This window comes from Acipenser ruthenus, chromosome 7 (assembly GCF_902713425.1).
Source record: "Acipenser ruthenus chromosome 7, fAciRut3.2 maternal haplotype, whole genome shotgun sequence".
NCBI lineage: Eukaryota > Metazoa > Chordata > Actinopteri > Acipenseriformes > Acipenseridae > Acipenser > Acipenser ruthenus.
In genome coordinates this window covers 6,397,897-6,417,096 of record NC_081195.1, presented here as the reverse complement: position 1 = coordinate 6,417,096, position 19,200 = coordinate 6,397,897, and the positions used below count along the sequence as shown (strand labels likewise).

At 44.7% G+C, this 19,200-nt stretch overlaps 1 protein-coding gene across 8 annotated transcripts in view; it reads right to left on the bottom strand.

The window, feature by feature from the left end:
* The window catches only part of LOC117415855 (C-terminal-binding protein 2-like), a 90,083-nt gene that overhangs the window by 5,521 nt on the left and 65,362 nt on the right, over window positions 1–19,200 (bottom strand). For 6 of the 8 annotated variants that reach the window (XM_034026735.3, XM_034026736.3, XM_059026220.1 and 3 more), the window contains 5 exons: window positions 12,837–12,991; window positions 9,122–9,266; window positions 3,208–3,414; window positions 1,186–1,400; window positions 902–1,032 (listed from right to left, as the gene is read on the bottom strand). In XM_034026735.3, coding sequence (XP_033882626.1) covers window positions 902–1,032; window positions 1,186–1,400; window positions 3,208–3,414; window positions 9,122–9,266; window positions 12,837–12,991 — 853 coding nt within the window. Of the gene's footprint in view, window positions 1–901; window positions 1,033–1,185; window positions 1,401–3,207; window positions 3,415–9,121; window positions 9,267–12,836; window positions 12,992–17,780; window positions 17,941–17,971; window positions 18,377–19,200 lie in introns of those variants that run through there. The other 2 variants (XM_059026222.1, XM_034026737.3) reach the window with 2 other exon arrangements.

Genomic DNA, 19,200 nt, shown 5'->3' with positions numbered 1-19,200 from the left:
TAGATAAGAAAGTTAACATGGTACAATTATGCATGCAGTGACTGAAGGGAGAGGCCTTTAGCTGTTTCAGATTTTTCTCTTCTTCTTTTTGCTGGTCTCTCTCATTTCATCAATTTCTATTAACAAAATGAAAGCAGGTATGAATTTGCTGCTGAAAATGCCTGCTGGTAAGAAAGGCTGTTTGATGTTAAATGGAACGGTTTAAAGGAACCAGAGTCATTGTTTTACTTTGGGAACAAAGTGAGATGCACTGGGTTGCTAGGCGCCTAATTAAGATGATGCTAAAAATGTCTGAAGAGCAAGTTCTAATGAAGCTAGACATGGTGGAAATGCTGTGATACTTATTTTGAACAACCATTTTATTCAATAGTGTTCGGTTCCATTGTGAACTGTCTTCATACATTCAATAGAGACACACAATGGAAGCATTTACTGCTCAATCCTTGGTTTGTTTTATTAGATATTTAATATGAGTTTTCCTGCTCTGAGAATGAAAACTATTCCAATTCAAATGATTTGCTATGAATAGACTCTTTATAAAAGCACCAGAGGGAAGCACATCAAACTGTGGGTGTTATTATATCCTCTCCGATCAGCGGGATAGCTGCAATTATGTTATCAAGAGTCTTTATTTCCCTCTGGTTCCAGCGTTCCTGATGAATATGACCCGTAACGTGAGAAAACTAGAATCCTACTGACACTGTTGTCATGACCAGGCTCAGACAGAATTCAAAATGGACACCATACCATTCAACAACAGTAAAATAATAAATATGAAATACTATAATAAAATCCACTAAAAGCCAGTATCAATGCGCAGAATTTTTCACAATGTAAACCCACTCCCTTCTGATCACTGGGTCTCCAGCTTGGCTCCCCAGTTTCTCTGTCTCTGTCCCACCTGAAAGGCTCTGATTCGTGGACGTCCAGGGCTGCCCCCCGTATTCTTCCCTCCTTTAGAGCCTGGGCCAGGGCTTTCTCGTCAACAAGACCGCCCCGCGCAGAGTTCACCAGGAACGCGCCCTGCCTCATCTGCAGACACAACACAGTTATATAATAAAAATCCAAATAGGAAAAAAAAAGGACAACAATAACACCGCCAAAGGGGAAATGGTTTTAAACCTCAATAAGCACGTTTCTAAGCTTCTTTGATGTCCTGGTAAGGACAGGGCGCTGTGTGTGTACCTGTTTGATGGTGAAGTCGTTGATCAGGTGGTGGTTGTGCTCGTTGAGGTTGCAGTGCAGTGAGACGCAGTCGCTTTGGTACAGCAGGTCCTGCAGGGTGTAGACGCGCTGCACCCCCAGCGACCGCTCCAGCCCATCCTGCAGGTACGGGTCGTAGAAAATCACGTTGAAGCCGAAAACCTTCGCCCGGACTGCTACCGCCTGCCCAGCGCGCCCTGCCGAGAAATCAGAGAGTCCCGTTGACTGTGAGGTGCACAGTCTGGGGCTCCAGCCCAGCTTTTGAAGTGAATCAAAGTCATTATTATCACCTTCAAGGGCTCAGCCAATCAAGAATCAGTATTCTTTCACTACCAAATCCCTACTTTGAGGGATATGCATCCCCAGCAGGGTGGCAATCTACTACCCTTCCCCAGACAAGTAGACAAATGTTTCGACTCGTATCTCCATAAGCGTAATGAGAAGAGCAGAACAATTACAGTATTTGTCTACTCTGGATGCTATGGTAAGATCCTATTGGTCTTAAATACTGCTTGAGAATAAACTGAAAAAGTACAACAAACTACAAGTATAACAGCCCAGTGGTAAGGAGAGCAATGAAAATGGAACTGAATTGTAAAGCCTTTTATACAGTTGCAAAAAGCATAGTATAATTAATCCGCATTTACCCAACTCTGCTGCTGCTTGTTCCAATGGTATGCAAGTTTACACCCACCACACTAAATCTATTGGTTCCAGCACCATGTAGATCAACCCTTTTAGCCCACTGAACAGTGCACTGACTGTTTAAGATTGAACTTTCTATTCCAAACAGAATGGCTCCTTCAGTGCCTAAAATATTCACAGACTTCCTTGTCTTTGCTCAAACCTCCCCTGGCTGTGCAAATGGCAGGGCTGTAACAATCGCACAATTTGCATGTGCCCTTGTGTCACACACTAAACTCTCCAGAAAGTGACAGTAAGTCCTTCATCTAATACCCCGTAAGACCCCTAGTAGTGCAGTCTTTAATACACCAATGCAGTCGAATCAACATTAATACCAGGAGAGGCACACTTTTAAATCCTCGGGCGCTTAATCAAGGAGAAAATTTGTTTTCTATTGTTTCAAAATGGGATTAAAAAGGTCCATGCATTTTTCTTTTTGTATCTCCCTTGAATGTTGAGAGTAGGTCAACAGTTTGTAAGAAGGAGGGAGATAAACAGCTATCGGTTTATGTAAAGCTCCTCATCTGAGACCGGACTCTAAGGGCACTATAACCTTATTTAGTACTGTTCTGGTTTTTAAAGGCGACCTCAGTTCAGTGGACTGGCAATAGGATAAAAGGCCCAGCCAGGGTCAACACTGATTGCAAGTCATTTCCAAAGGCTGTCTGGGGCAATTAAAGTAACATGGGGGGCTGTGTGGGTAAACGTGCACTGCTGTGCCTGAAGAGAAGTCTCCAGAAAAAAATCTAAAGACAAACATTTTGACTGAGTAATTCTCAATGTCTTCAATGTTGTCTTTCTCCATGTCTTTAATACCGAAGCTGTACTGAGTACCGAGAGTCCTCATGGCATTAAAAAGCAAGTGTTTGGGACAGTACCATGATGATGCATCACGGGTTAATGTTCACCTGTATTTATTTATTGTCCATAAGGTCTGTTTTCCTGCCATCTCTGTGTTAAGTGCATTTTTAATTGGGCATGACTAAGGCAACTGCCATGGTCTGGGAAGGGGGCCTGATGCAGCTCTAATGCACTACTTCCACTGAAGAGGACAGCTGCAGTGTAATCATCAGGGTCATTATCTTCAATGTCATTACAGCTCAATGTCACTCTGCTCAGCCTAAAAACATAGCTATTAAACAATGCCATCATAATATATCACGCTTTACCCCCCTTTCATTTTGTTCTGTGAATTAAATGTTCATGTGATTGATGACTCTTTTACTCGAGTCAGATTTGGACATACCCTTCAAAAGGCAAGCGCCAGTGTACAGTATTAACAGTAAACTAGGTTTCAGGGTACAAGCCCCAAGCCCGTACCGAAGCCGATGAGGCCCAGCGTCTCCCCCCGGATGCGCGCGGCCCCCGACGCCACCTCGCGGATCTGCTCCACGCTCTGCACACGCGTGCCCTCGCGCAGCGCCTGGTACAGCCAGGTGTTCCGCCGGTACAGGTTCAGGATGTGACAGAGCGTTGAGTCGGCCGTCTCCTCCACCGCCGCAGAAGGGATGTTACACACCGCGATCCCTGAAACAGGACAACAAACACACAGCCCGTTACTCAGAACAGCAGCACTGCGTCGTGCACATCAGCACAGCTCAATATGATAACCTTGTACAGAGAGAGAGTCAATCAGTTAAATGCACATGGTGAGGGTGAGGGTCCTTTGTTGTTGCAACAATTATGTTTATCAAGGTTTAGTTTCTGTTTTGTCACCAGTGTAATTCTAAGTATTCCTGTACCAAAATCTTAAAAAGGGTGTGTCACAAAGACGGCCGGAGTGGGTGGCGTCAGACCAGAAACAGGAACACAAACGACAGAGAGATGGGGTTTTGGTGAGGCTGAACGCGTGATCGCGTTCAGCATTTAATAAACAGAACAGAAAATAAAAGGTTGGAACAGACAAAAACACTGGACACGGCACTACACGCCAAAATAAATAGACATACAAAACGACTAAACGCTAAACAGACGGTGCAGGACAGACAGACGAACAAACACGGTGAGTGAAAACACGTTAACTATTACTTTTACTATTATTATTATTATTTTACTTCACCTCCGTCTCCAATCCCGTTCTCCACTCACCGAACACCTAACCACGACTGAGTGAAAATGTGCATCTATATATACTGTTGTGCTGGGATTCAATTACTAATTAATTATTCACTTGAATCCCAGCACGTGAATTAATTCTGTGCAACCCCGTGCTCACATATTACATTTAACCAGCACGTGAAGTGATTTGTGCTCTCCTCGTGCCTAAATACAAATCTACACTTTAAATACACGTGAAACACAGACCCGTTTATATCCCGTGTACCAATCTATACACCAACATTTACACACGCAACATACAACACAAATGCACACAGGGGCGGGGCGCTTTGCCACATATACCCCCCCTTGTGCGCAGCACACATGGCCTCAACGGCCACCTCCCCCCTTAAAAATCCAGCAGTCCAGGACAAAGTCTCGGGCTGGGAAGGGAGGCTTCAGTGGGCCCATGGCTGGCCATGCTGTCAGCACCCCTGCCGGTAGTGGCACGGCTGACAGCCTGTTGGTCCCGTCCTGCAGCGAAAAAGCTGCGGGGGCAGGTGGTCCCCCGACCTCCCCCTTCTTCGTAGCCGGCAGCTCCCTCCTGTGGGGCTCCGGCCACAAGAACTCCTGCAGCGAAACTGCTGCTGGGGAAAGTGGTCTCCAGACCTCGTCCCCCTTCTTTGTAGCCGGTAGCTCCCTTTGGTGGGGCTCCGACCACAGTACTGCCGGCAGCGAAGAAGCTGCAGTGGGAGCAGGTCTCCGGACCTCCCCCACGATCTCCGGCAGCGAAACTGCTGCAGTGGGAGCAGGTCTCCGGACCTCCCCCACGATCTCCGGCAGCGAAACTGCTGCAGTGGGAGCAGGTCTCCGGACCTCCCCCACGATCTCCGGCAGCGAAACTGCTGCAGTGGGAGCAGGTCTCCTGACCTCCCCCACGATCTCCGGCAGCGAAACTGCTGCTGGGGTTGGTGGTCTCCAGACCTCCTCCCCCTTCTTCGTGGCCGACAGCTCCCCTTTCTGGGGCTCCGGCCACCGTACTCCCCGTGGTGGAGGTATGGGAAGCAGAGACAGCTCCTGCTGTTCTGCTTCTGGCAGTGGCAGAGGCAGAGGCAGCTCCTCTGCTCCTGGAAGTGGCAGAGGCAGCTCCTGCTCCTCTGCTCCTGGAAGTGGCAGAGGCAGCTCCTGCTCCTTTGCTCCTGCCGGTGTAGGTGGCGGAGGCAGAGGCAGCTCCGGCTGCTCTGCTCCTGCCGATGTAGGTGGCGGAGGCAGAGGCAGCTCCTGCTCCTCTGCTCCTGGAAGTGGCAGAGGCAGCTCCGGCTGCTCTGCTCCTGCCGGTGAAGGTGGGAGCAGCGTGTAGTCTCCTGCCGATGGAAGTGGGAGCAGCGTGTAGTCTCCCCCTTTTTCAGGGGACTGGTGCTGCTCTGCCTCTCTCGCAGCGGACTGGTGCGGCTCTGCTTCTGAAGGGGAAACCAGCAGGCATTCTTCCTCTGCTGGTTGTGCTGGGGAAACCAGCAGGCATTCTTCCTCTGCTGGTTGTGCTGGGGAAACCAGCAGGCATTCTTCCTCTGCTGGTTGTGCTGGGGAAACCAGCAGGCATCCTTCCTCTGCTGGTTGGGCTGGGGAAACCAGCAGGCATTCTTCCTCTGCTGGTTGTGCTGGGGAAACCAGCAGGCATTCTACCTCTGCTGGTTGTGATGGGGAAACCAGCAGGCATTCTTGCTCTGCTGGTGAAGGTGGGAACAGCTGCCTCTCAGGCTTCAGATTCCCGCGGTCCCCCCGTCTGGGCGCTGGACGCTCGCGGTCCCCCCGTCTGGGCGCTGGACGCTCGCGGTCCCCCCGTCTGGGCGCTGGACGCTCGCGGTCCCCCCGTCTGGGCGCTGGTTCCTCCTCTTCATACTGGGTGGGGCATATGGCTAACGTGTGCCCATAAGCCCCACAGCCAGGGCATAACTCTGCTGCGAGGTTCTTTAAAAAAACCTCCCAGCCATCATCCTCGACCTCCTCCCTTTTGGGCTGTGGACGCCCCGACTCCTCCCTTTTGGGCTGTGGACACTCGGGTTCCCCCCACTCAGGCGTAGGACGTTCGGGTTCCTCCCACTCAGGCGTAGGACGTTCGGGTTCCTCCCACTCAGGCGTAGGACGCTCAGGCTCCTCCCACTCGGGCTGTGGACGCTCAGGCTCCTCCCACTCGGGCTGTGGACGCTCAGGCTCCTCCCACTCGGGCTGTGGACGCTCAGGCTCCTCCCACTCGGGCTGTGGACGCTCAGGCTCCTCCCACTCGGGCTGTGGACGCTCAGGCTCCTCCCACTCGGGCTGTGGACGCTCAGGCTCCTCCCACTCGGGCTGTGGACGCTCAGGCTCCTCCCGCTCAGGTACTGGAGAGGGCAGCGACTGCTCCTCTCCCTCTTGCTCACTGGAAGGCATCCCTCCCATGTCTGCAGCTAGGTAACCCAGCACCACAATGGTGAGGTCACGAACGGATGCCGGGTTGTGCTGTTGCTCCCAGTCCTCCCATCGTTTCCCATCTCGCATCTGCAGTGCGTGAATAACCATGGGGAGGTCACTGGCGAAGTTCCCCTCGGGGTGCACCAGCCAGTCCCATATTTCCCGGGACGGTGGGGAACCCGGTGGCAGTGGGGGTAGAGGGGTGGCTACTGCCCCGTTGTGGCTGTCCTCCTCCCAGCCCGGCATGCAGGATGAGGGCTGCAGCTGTTGTTGTTGCTGCTGCTGCTTCTGCTGCTTCCTGCAGCTCTTTCTTCCCATCCTCGCTTTACTATTTTTTTTTTATTTATTTATTTATTTTTTTTTCCACAAAACCCCCTCTTCTGGTCTCTGAATGGAGGCGTGGGTTCAAATCCCACTTCTGACACCACGTGTCACAAAGACGGCCGGAGTGGGTGGCGTCAGACCAGAAACAGGAACACAAACGACAGAGAGATGGGGTTTTGGTGAGGCTGAACGCGTGATCGCGTTCAGCATTTAATAAACAGAACAGAAAATAAAAGGTTGGAACAGACAAAAACACTGGACACGGCACTACACGCCAAAATAAATAGACATACAAAACGACTAAACGCTAAACAGACGGTGCAGGACAGACAGACGAACAAACACGGTGAGTGAAAACACGTTAACTATTACTTTTACTATTATTATTATTATTTTACTTCACCTCCGTCTCCAATCCCGTTCTCCACTCACCGAACACCTAACCACGACTGAGTGAAAATGTGCATCTATATATACTGTTGTGCTGGGATTCAATTACTAATTAATTATTCACTTGAATCCCAGCACGTGAATTAATTCTGTGCAACCCCGTGCTCACATATTACATTTAACCAGCACGTGAAGTGATTTGTGCTCTCCTCGTGCCTAAATACAAATCTACACTTTAAATACACGTGAAACACAGACCCGTTTATATCCCGTGTACCAATCTATACACCAACATTTACACACGCAACATACAACACAAATGCACACAGGGGCGGGGCGCTTTGCCACAGGGTGCCATGATGGTAAAAAAGTAATTTACGGCCAGACCAAATCTATAGCTTTGCCCCATAAGCGGATAAGAAGTCCTCAGCAGCTGCCAATTGCATAAATGAAGAAAGCTTACTGTATATTGCTATAGACATATATCTTATAGACATCTATTCCTTTCTTTTCTAATACAGTGTGGTGTTGAAGGGTTTTTGATGAGTCTAAGACACAAGGAGATGCCTTTGTTCTCCTCTAACTTGACCACAAGGCCCTTCAGCCTTGACATTCGTTTTTGTCATTTCCTGCGAATAAAACTCAACAGGCTTGTTTCTGTAAAGTAGGCCTCCTCTGCGGTGAGGTGTCCCAGGGGGCTGTGCTCCAGCCAGGCTCATTAAGGGTTACCATCGATCAGTGTCACCCAGCGGCGGGGATGCTCACAGCTGGAGCTGAGCTTGGGGAGCAGCGAGAACCGCTGCGTGATAAACAGCTGGAACCCTTGGTGAATGGTCCCTCCTGGGGGAGACATTTAAACTGTGCCAGTCTGTCAGGATCCATCTGATGTGCGGAGGATAAACTGAGGATACGTGACGGATCGGTGCAGTGGGATAACGTACTGCACTTCACTTGTGGAGAAAGTAACCCACGAGGAGTTGAAATAAATGAATCCTCATGTATTCCAATGTATATATCATTAATATCTTCAACTGCAGTGAAACGCATGTAGGTATACAGGAAAGTTTCTATTTACTGGATAGCTGCAACTAATGATACATTGAATGTGTGTGTGGCTAGTCAGTTTAACATGAACAGGTCTGCATTGTACTGTATCTGCGGTTGTGGTGTTCCAGTGGAGCCAAGCTGCTCTCCAGAGTGACTTGGTCCTAGAAACAGGCCCTTTCACTGGAGTCCTGAGTCACAGACAAGCTTGCCACTCGCTGAGGCCCCAACACCCATTTGAACCACCTCATTTGTTTTTATCTAGATTCAGCTCTCAAAGCAGCGATCTGTTCATTTCACGCCTGACACTCTGTCTCGCTCTTTTCGCGAGACACAGGATGTAGATTTGTGTCTGGTGACCCCCTTCAACTCCTTATCTCTTCTCATCCCTTCACCAGCGGATTACACTGGGCTGCTGGCGGCATCATTGCCATCTCGTGGTGGCACGCTGCCAAGGAGCTCCTAATGAGGTCTCCGTTAGCACCACTTATGAAATACCTGGACCTTCAGTCTCAAGTAACAGGCTCTTAACTGGGAGCAGGGAATTGGCCATCAATCACTTCTCTTATCCATCACCGTGCTTGGCATTCCTTTCATTTTTGAGTTACCAAGGTATTGAACAAAGCAAGGTGCATTTCCTCCTACCCATTTAAAGGACCTGTGCAGTGATAGAATAAGACTCCTGCTGGATTACAGGATTTATAAAGTCTTGCAAAGGTATATTATTCCTTGCAAATATGTTCAATTGTTCCTGTTAAAGATCAGTTGCTGCGGCTGATTCATTCATTTCCAACTTGAATAATAAAAAAAAGAAACTGCTAGACTGGTTTTGATTGCTTATCACGCTGTAGCTCTAAACGATGTAACTATGAGTGCTGCTGTCACTTTGTTGACGGGTCAGGGCCACCATGGGTGCCAGGCTTTGGTCTCAATGGCCTCTATGCTGGAGTAACAAGGCACACAACATAAATAAAAGACAGGGAGCGCGCACCAAGCTCCCCAGCTGCCTTGATGTCGATGTTGTCGTAGCCGCTGCCTATTCGGATGATGACTCTTAGACCCTTGAACTTCTCCAGGTCCTCTCGGGTCAGGGTGATGGTGTGGTACATCATGGCACCCACTGCTTCATTCAGCACCTGCAGGGCAGAGGGGCACAAACTGAGAACTACACGTTCACTGTTCACTCGAGGCAACATTTTAACCTTCAAACGCAGAAGTTCCAAAGGGGGAAAAAAAACAATACATAATTCAGAGCACTCTCAAGTAATGTTTTAATGTTGCTTTTCAGGCATGATTCAGTCTGATGGTAGTAGGTCTTGCTTTGGAGGAGCAATGCTTAATATTGCTTCATTCAATAGTTTCAAGCTAGGGAAATGGCAAATCAAAGGTGCATTATTACACAGCAGTAGCCTTACTGTGGAGGAACATAGTCCTCAGACTAAATATTGAGATGGAAGATGCAGCTTTTTAATTAGAATGCAATGCAATAACTAATATTCACAAGCACAGTATTGTAGTTCTCATCCCGGGACAACATAGCTATTTTATAAGACTGAAATGTCTTCTCGTCTCTTATATCTCTTTTTTCCCATTTATATTAATAATATTGCTAAGGGAATAGATAATTCATATATCCATCTCTATGCTGATGACACTATTTATATTCAATTGGCCCTACTCTTCAGTGCTATCAGACTTGCAAACAAGTTTCAATCAGATTCAAAAGTCTTTTTGTGATGTACGTTTATTGCTTAATGTTGATAAAACTAAATCTATGTTATTTAATAGGGCACGTGCAAATGTTACCAATCCTGCAGTTCTTGAGCAAGGCTGCAAAATTGGTACCTTTTGTAAGTGGAAGTGGAAGTTTGGAAATATCTGGGTATTTGGCTAGACAGTGCACTTACTTTTAAACCCCATATCGTTAAAACTACAATCGAAAGTTCGAGCCAGACTCGGGTTTCTTTACCGAAATAAATCATGCTTCACACAGCTAGCTAAGTGCTCACTGGTACAGATGTCTGTACTACCCATTTTAGATCATGGAGATGTCATTCATAAAGTTGCTTCTAATGTTGTCCTTAGGAAGTTTGATGCTTTATATCACTCTGCAATAAGATTTGTCACTGTTTCTCCCTACCGCTCTCATCACTGTGATCTCTACACTTTGGTTGGCTGGCCCTCACTTCAAACACGTTGGCCATGTCATTGGTACAGACTCATTTATAAAACCCTAAAATCGGGAAATCACCCCTCTATCTAAGCGAATTGTTGACTATATCTGTCTCCTCTTACAACCTTCGATTCAGCAATTTGATTAGTTTAATTGTCCCTCGTGTTTTTACTGCTGTTGGGCATAACTCATTGCAATATGCAGCTGCTCACGATTGGAATGAGTTCCAATCAAGGCTTAAACTCCCTGGTTTTATCTCAGAGGTGCTTTCTTTTCTAGGCTTGAAGCTCTTTTCCTTGTTTCATGTGCTTGTCAGAGCAGATGCTGATTTTATTAGTTTTTTTTTTTTTTATTGATTTCGTATTGCTGTAATGTTTCTAACTGTCTGTGTATTGTTGTCCGTTGTATTTATGTTGCCTCTTGACCAGGTCGGCATTTTAAATGAGAACTTGTTCTCAGTGTCTTTACCTGGTTCAATAAAGGTTTGAATTTGAATATGTATACACAAGTACATTAGCAACATACTGTAAATATACACTGAATGCTATCACTATCATTAAAAAAACAGATCACTATGACATACCAGTACACGCACTGTCGGTACTGTACATAATAAAATAATAATTATCGTTATTTTATATATATCGCCTTTCATGTGCACATCAAGGTGCTTCACAAGAATAAAATTTAAACAATGACATTTACTTTAAAAAAAAACATGACATACTGTCTAAACAAACAAATAGAAACAATAACTACATACAACAACATATAACAGGTCAAACAATAAAAGCCAAAGTATAAAAGTGGGTTTTCAGTTCAGATTAAAAAATACTAACAGTATCACTGTCCCTTATGACCTTCGGAGGGTCATTCCACAGCCTAGGTGCTATACAGGAAAATGCTCAGTCACCAAAAGAACGCTGCTTAGTTCTAGGTACTGATAGTATGCCAGAGTCAAAAGATCGAAGGCTACATATAGGAGTATATGGCGAAAGAAGGTCACAGATGACGTTTGGTGCTAACTCATGCAGAGCCTTAAAAGTTAATAGGACTTTAAATTTCACTCTGAACTCCACTGGAAGCCAGCTCTCAGTTCCATCAATAACCAGTTTAAAATGCAAGTGTGACCTACGTATGTACAGACAGGTTACTGCACATGTCCTCTATAGACTCTCAACATCTTTTGCAAAAAAGGTCCTAACCAGGCTTTATTAAACCATACAAGCACTTCTCAAGACATATATAAAACTCAAAATGATTACCTGAATTTCTATAAGCTTTTATTAGAACCGTAGCCCAGGAATTCCTGGTGGGTGTTAATTCAAGGTTAAAGCATTTCTTCACATTTACTCCATTGCTGATGTGATTTGCCAAAAGCCAAGAGCCAAAGCATTCCTCTGTGAATTATGACCGACGCAATTAAATGTTTTGCAAGAGAAATAACATTTCTGAATGCCGTGTTCAACTGAATGGAAATTCTGAGCAAATCTTTTTCTGATGTTTTGTAGCTTAAGTTGGCTTCTTTTTCCTAAACATGCACCCCTTCAGAAGAGTCACTTGCCAATACCATACATCTTAGGAAACTTAGTGGGCTTCATCTGAACAAGTCAAGCCTACTACTGTATATACCTCATAGTGAAAAGCTTCTTCCTATAAAAAAACACCACCATCATTGTGTAAACCGAGTTGCAGGTAAAGACAGTTAAAGTGGCCTATCCCTTACTTTCTAATGATGTTTGCATTCATTTGGAGTGGTTCTGGGTTGCAGTGCGCCTGCAGTGAGTTACAGTTTTACCATTTAATCAAGATCGGAGCTTTCAGCTTGCCAGGAGATCCCCACTGCAAACTTTGCCCTTGCTTCAAAATAGATCTGCTCATGCAAAGACTGACAGACAGAGACAGCAGCCCTCCCATTCATCCATTGCATTACCAGACAATGATTTGTTTTCTCCCCCCATTAAACCCGTCCTTTTTACATTGGGGAGACCACCGACTGAGTCCCGTCATCATACAGTATTACACTTACACTACACAGTATTAAGTTTAGGTCGATATAAACTGGTAAAATGTAATTACATTCCTCTCCCATTATGAGGCTCTCTATTATGATAATGCTTCTGGTAGGGCTGCTGTACCTTGGCACTCAGCGACATTAACTCCTAATAAAATCCACTTTATTTAAACTAGAGTTTAAAGAGTATGTAGCGGGGTTCTGAAAAATACAGCGTTACACGTCCCCATGTGTTGCTACAACTATTTAAATAACGTACCTGCCATTTTTCTTTTCATTGTTAACATCCTGACAACTTTTTTACACTTATAACTTTAAAGTCTGTTTCAAAGCTTTTTTCTAAATGTCTGCTCTAGTGCACTGATAGTGTAAGGATTATTGCCCACATTGTCAAACAGGTAACACAGCAATAACATACTGTAAATGTACCGTGTAGTGTAAATGACAGTCTCCAAAGAACCACCACGATAAAAGTAGATGAATCTCATTTTTTTATTTTTATTTTGTATCTGTACCAACCTTTTCGTGGATCTCCTGTGTGGATTGGGCATCACAGAAGGCCACCGTTGCCAGGTCTTTGAGGATGGGCATCTCCACAGTACAATCCCTCCCATCCAACAGCGCCACCAGGGGCCGGGGGTGCATGGGGCCGTTCATGATCTGGGGGCGGATACCTGCACAGCAAGGGGGTAGGGGGTGGTTTAGTGCATTGAAGAAACACTGTCCTTTCAAGGTGCTTGTTTCATTCATTTTACTCACAACTGAGTGCAAATTAAGTCTCCAAAACTGGAGAAAATGGGCAAAGTAGTAAATAAATTCTACAGTGCTTCCCAACAGTAATCACAAGACCACAGCTCCACTCATATCTCTATAGCCAATGGGTTTCCATTACAGTGAAAACTTGGCCAGCAAAAAAAAAAAATTCTCCTTTTCAGAACATTACAATCTTCGAGGAGGAGCTAAAGACTATTTGTTTTACATCTGGAGCACTCGCTGTGCAGATGTTACTGTGAAGCAACGATAAACCAATTAACTGGACAAAGACTTCCAGTGCAGTACAGCGGCAGTGCTGTGGTCGGCAAGCAGTCTTGACACCAGTTTTAATGAATAATGATCGCAGTCTGTTTATAATCTCTTAGTCACCAAACGGAGTAATCCACTTGTTTATGAGATCTAATTACAATCTAAATACACTGCCGCATTGGAAAGCCACTCCACAAAAAAGAATAATGGTCACATTTTTCCATTCCAATTTACAAACACATTTCAGTCCCAACTGACTGTACCACAAGGAGGTATCATTGCTATCATATTATACATCCCAGCTCTCTAGACTTGCATTAATTTATTATCCTCCCTCTGTTAGAACAGTAGAGAGAAACCATATCACATTCTGAAGCTTGATTAATATTATTAAACCTGTTGAGGAGATCACTTAAGTGGACTGATTTCCTATGGATGAAAATCACCTCATACAGGAAGCCCCAGCTTCGGAGGTCATATTCACCATAGATCCAGTATATTCCACTGCTCTAGTCACACCTCCCCCCAGCAGGGGTCACCAGTGGGCAGTGCAGATGGGAAAGGAGATATAATAGCGGGCTTATAGGGCAGAAGTAAAAGAGAAAACCTCCTGCTGTACCGTAACAGCAGAAAAAAAGAACAAGAGCAACGGAACTGCAAGCACAGCGCTACTTTGCCTCAGTTGTCATGGTGATTACTAAACTGGCTTTGGCAGGATTATAAATTACTTTATTTTGGGCAGTGACATCTGGGACTCTGCTGGAGCTTATAACCTCAGGCTTTTGTTTGCCTTCTGATATGGTGTTTCATTAAAATATATAAAAAAAATAAATAAAAAGAAAAATACCACCATTATGTTGCAAAAAAAAGCAGTCAGTGGCCATATCCAGATTACATCACTTATATAGATATGAATCAGTCCTTAGGAATTCTGGCATGTGATTGGTTAAAACCTCTATCACATGAGCAAAAATAGATCCAACTTTTGCCCCCGTGATGCTGTTTAAGGTCAATAGTTACATCATCACGCCGAGCTTCCTTCCACTCTTCACACAACAAAACAAAATGGCGGACAACAGAAAATGAATTACAAAATATACTACAAAACAAAGATGCTGTAAACACTAAAATTGACATAAAAACTTCGCTTTCAGTGCTTTCTGACTTCCTAAAATTCAAACAAATCCAACTCGACTATGTAAATAAATACGACAGTCACAAACTCAATGGACTCCTCCAAGAATTCTATGCCGCAGTGAGAAAGTCAGACGGACAGTTCTATGTTAATAACTATGTGCTATGGACTTCAAAAACAATACTGTCATTAAACAAATATGGACTGCAGACCTCGACCTCATGGTAGGAAACTATAAAGGCCCCTCAGGAAGAACTACAGTTACCTCCAGGGGCTATAGTTCTTCCCTCGGGGGCCATAGTTTCCCACACAGGTTTATTTATTTATTTATTATACTTGCAACAGATTTGACTCTACAGAGTGACTCAATGCACATGACTGGTTTGCAAGTCAGGTTGTGACAGAACTCAGCGTAGAGATGGGGTTGCTTTCCAGATGTTAGCCCGAGACTATGGGAAGGTCAGAGAAAGGGCAACATTGTCCCATGCTGTATCTGCAAAAGAACAAAGCTGTCATCTATGAAGATGGTGATCAATGCCCAGTGCTTTCTATGCTTCAACTGCTTTGGGATATCCTTGCATCCTGCTGGCAGGGTCTTTAGACTTTGACTTGGAGATCCTGCCTTAGGAGGGTACATGCATTCAAGACCTTTATCAAAGAATCTGCAAGTCCGATAGCAACGCTCGGAGAAGGTTAACTGTACTGCAGATAGGACTGAGACCATTTTAAAAACCATTCACTACTGTAGTAGCAGGTAATTCTGATTGTTATAAAGACATAACAAATTAAAAAAGGGGGGCTATCCGAGGATGCAGGGATAGTTTGATTAATTCCCGGTTTTACTGCGAGTTTAATGAGATACACCTCAGCTTGTTACCTATACACTGGGGCTAATCAAGCTCAAAGTAAAATCTGGAATGGGTGAAACTGCTATGCAGTAGGAGTCCTACTTCTATCCCTGCTAGGATGTTAAACCCAAGTTCTTTCTTCTGTTTAGTTTTGTACGTTCAACTCCTTCTGGCAGAAGACAATCTCGGTCTGATTCCAATATCTGAGCTGTGACCGCCAGTACAGGGCTGTGTAATTATTTCCATCCCGCTCTCAAGACATTTGTGTTTTACATGAAATATTACCAGCAGCTCTCTTTCATTTCGTTTCTAATATTGAAAAGATCTGAAACCTGCAATATGTGTGTTAATAAATGATCAGCATTCGTACTTTAGATTTGTGTACCTGATGTTACAATAGTGCAGCCATCAACACCAGTCAAAGGATAATTAGTTTCAGAAAGAAAGTTAGAAATGTGTATTTTTTGCCATGGTAACTATGCACACTTCAACTTGTGCTTTACACATGTCAGTAACTTATCTCCACCAAGTACATAAACAACACATTACTTTTATTTATTACTCACCATATCAAATGTCCGTTATTTATTACTCACCATATCAAATGTCCATGCCAATTTTCCTAGCAATGAGTAGATAAGCCAATCTGGCATCTGGATTATGAACACACACTGTAGCTCACTGGGGAATCACTTCCATGCAAAGTTTCCTAAAATTCACACACGCCGTTCTAAAGATATACTGTATCCGTCATTAACCTGCACCACAACTGCAAATTAGAACAGCATTCTGATACATTCAAAGCCTTGCAGAAAGAACTGCCACATCAAATTCCAGCACAACTGGACAAGCAGTTCTTGAGATAGCAGTAAAAATGAAAGTGCCACATTTCCAGGCACTATGGAATCTCTATGGTTTTTGTAAGAGAAAAGTAATAGCTTGAACACAGTTAAATAGGATTTGCGCAGTATACTTACAGAGTAAAGGACAATCAATAATGTTCAAACCGGCTAAATTACACTCTGACGGAACAATAAAATTATATTAAAAAGTAAATGCTGATTGAAATGTTCCACAGTGTAATGACGTTAAACCCTGGTTAAAAGTGGCCTTATTCATGCTGTTTTCTTAACCCTTCCTGCGGTTAGAAACCCAGCCTCTCCCTTAGAAACAACACATGTTTCCAGTTGCCTAGCAACAAAAATGCACCTAAAGATGCCTTTGCTGCTTCTAACGTTGGGACAGTCCAATAGGTTCCCCAAAAACTTGGCAACAGTAGGAGTCTGATCAAAAGTAATCTTTTACAGGGGTCGTACAGTAAGTGAAAGCTAAAATCTTAAACTACTGGTTACCTCTGTAATACTCTACCTTCTAATGCTTCCAAAGAAGAGGGGCACAAGAACTAGTCAGATCTTACCGCTACAACGTATAGTAAACCACAGCACTGGATTAACTGCTGATGCGCCAGGGAGGCAGAATAAGCTGATCCCTGGAGCCAGCATTACACTTCAGCCATTAACACCAGACAGAAGGATATCTACATCATCATATGGAAGGAAACGTAAATGGATGGAGACACATATGGATCACATTAGTTTACTGTAAAGCTACGTCTTAGTTGGTGCTTATCTTGGCGAGAGCCGAGTTCAAATCAGCATTTAACATCTACTCTCGTGTAATGGAAATCAAACAGTAAGTCTTTTTTTATTTTTATTTAAAACTGTATCTCCCTTTATTCCTCAAACTTATCTGTCTTAGAATATTACCCTGCCCAAAAGGTATCGAATTCCTGCTCCACCCCATTCTAAACACACACACACACACACACACACGCACGCACACACACAGTGTTACTGCCAGAGAGTATAAGTGTATATTATAGTATAAGCTTCTTTTGTTTCGGGTCCCCACCCCTACCCCCACCCCCCCTAAAGCACACAAGGCCTGCTTGTCCTCCCTTGCACTGCTCCACCCCCATTGCCACTCAGTTGTGCGCCACTCCAGTGACACCCCTGCCTAGAGAATTAGAGTGCTCCCTGCTAAATGGCAGCCATTGTGCTGACCAACGAGGCTCGGGCTCGCTACAAATCAGAGGGAAGAAACAAAAGCAGGCAGCAGCAGCAGAAGCAGCATAACACTGGATTTAATTCTTATTAATCTCCACTGCCTACGTTACAGAGCTTTGAGAGAAAACATTGAAAACATAGTCCCTTGCAGTAGAGCAGTATATAAAAAAAGTACATCAACTAGCTACACACACACACACACACACACACACACACACGCTCTCGCAGAACTCTATTGAATTATTCCATTACGGCAAAAAGAATTCACAATACCCCCCCCCCCCCCCCCCCAGCCCTCTCCAAAAAAAGCAGCTGCCACAAGCACAGTTGAAAACCCCACGCCACACTTTATTAAACAATCAGAAAACAAACAGGAAATGTGCCCCCTTGCCTGGAAAATGTTGTCTCCACATTCTTCTGATTACGAACCGCACATGTCAGCCAAACAAAACAAAAAAAAAAGGAGGGAAAAAAAAGGACGAAAGGAGACGACAAGATTTTCAGAGTGTGCCTGGGGGAAGCCCCTCCTTCCCCCCCCTTTTTTTTTTTTACACACAAGTCCCCTCTGGCTACGAGAGGTACCTCCAAACAAGCCGTCGCGATTCCTCCAGCTGCACCATCCCGAGACAAACGTCCCTTTGAGGAGGAAGGCAAAACAAAACAAAAAAAAAATCAAGGGTGGCGGGGAACAGAAAAAAAAACCCTTTTGTCCTTTATCTGCTCCTGAAGATTAGCCCGTGCTGCGCTGCTACGACTGTTCCAGCAGACCCCTCCATCCAGCTCAATCTCAAACTCTTTAAAACACTCCCTCCTGACTTGGCTAAAGCTTTTGAACTAATCAGTCTTTCTTCTTTCCCAGTCCTTGTGTTAAATAATAAAAAAAAAAAATCATGTGAGTGCCAGCCAGAATATCTTCTGTTCTCCAAAGGGCTTGTACATGTCACAGTTCCATTTCCTTCCCTGATGCACTGCACATTTTTCCTGCCTTTTTTTTCTTCTTTATAATCTGGCCTCCGCAGCATTTTAAGAACGCCAGCCCCCTTTTTCCCTCTCTCTCTCCCTCCCTCCCTTTCTCCCTCTTCCACTCACACCCTTTCAAAATGAAACTTACATCAGAATTCTGATTTTATCCCCCTAAAACAAGCCTCAGACAAAATACTCCCTGAGTTTAAAGATGAAGCAGCCATGTTCCTCAGGTATTCTGCTGTATTGCCAGTGGTCTGCATAGCTTGTTAATTAGGGATGCTTTTATCAAAATGTTCTGATAAATATACAATAGGGTATATTTTCATTTAAGTCTTCTCTGATGAAATTCTGATTTAAATCTCATACTCCGTTATAATTTAAAAGGAACTATGGTCACCAGCGACCCCTGTAGTCTGGCCGGGCGCCTACGGGCTTGCCTGTAAGCTGCCCAGAGCTGCGTTGTCCTCCGACGCTGTAGCTCTGGGTGGCTGCATGGTGAGCCTGCAGTGTGCAAAAAAGCAGGCGGCTAACGGCACACGCTTCGGAGGACAGTGTGTGTTCGTCTTCGCCCCTCCCGAGTCAGCGCAGGAGTGGTAGCGGTGAGCTGAGACTAAAAATAACTGGACATTCAAAATTGGGAGAAAATAATTGGCGACGACTAAATTAAAAAAAAAAAAAAAAGGAACTATGGTGAATTCTTATATGATTACTATTTGGAATTTTCTTAATAATGCATTTATCACAAAGTGTACGGATGGCTAAAATGTAAAGTCTATATTGCCACAGAATCCAACCACAACAAAAAAAAAAGTGTCTTTATTAACACAAAAGACATTGCTGTACCT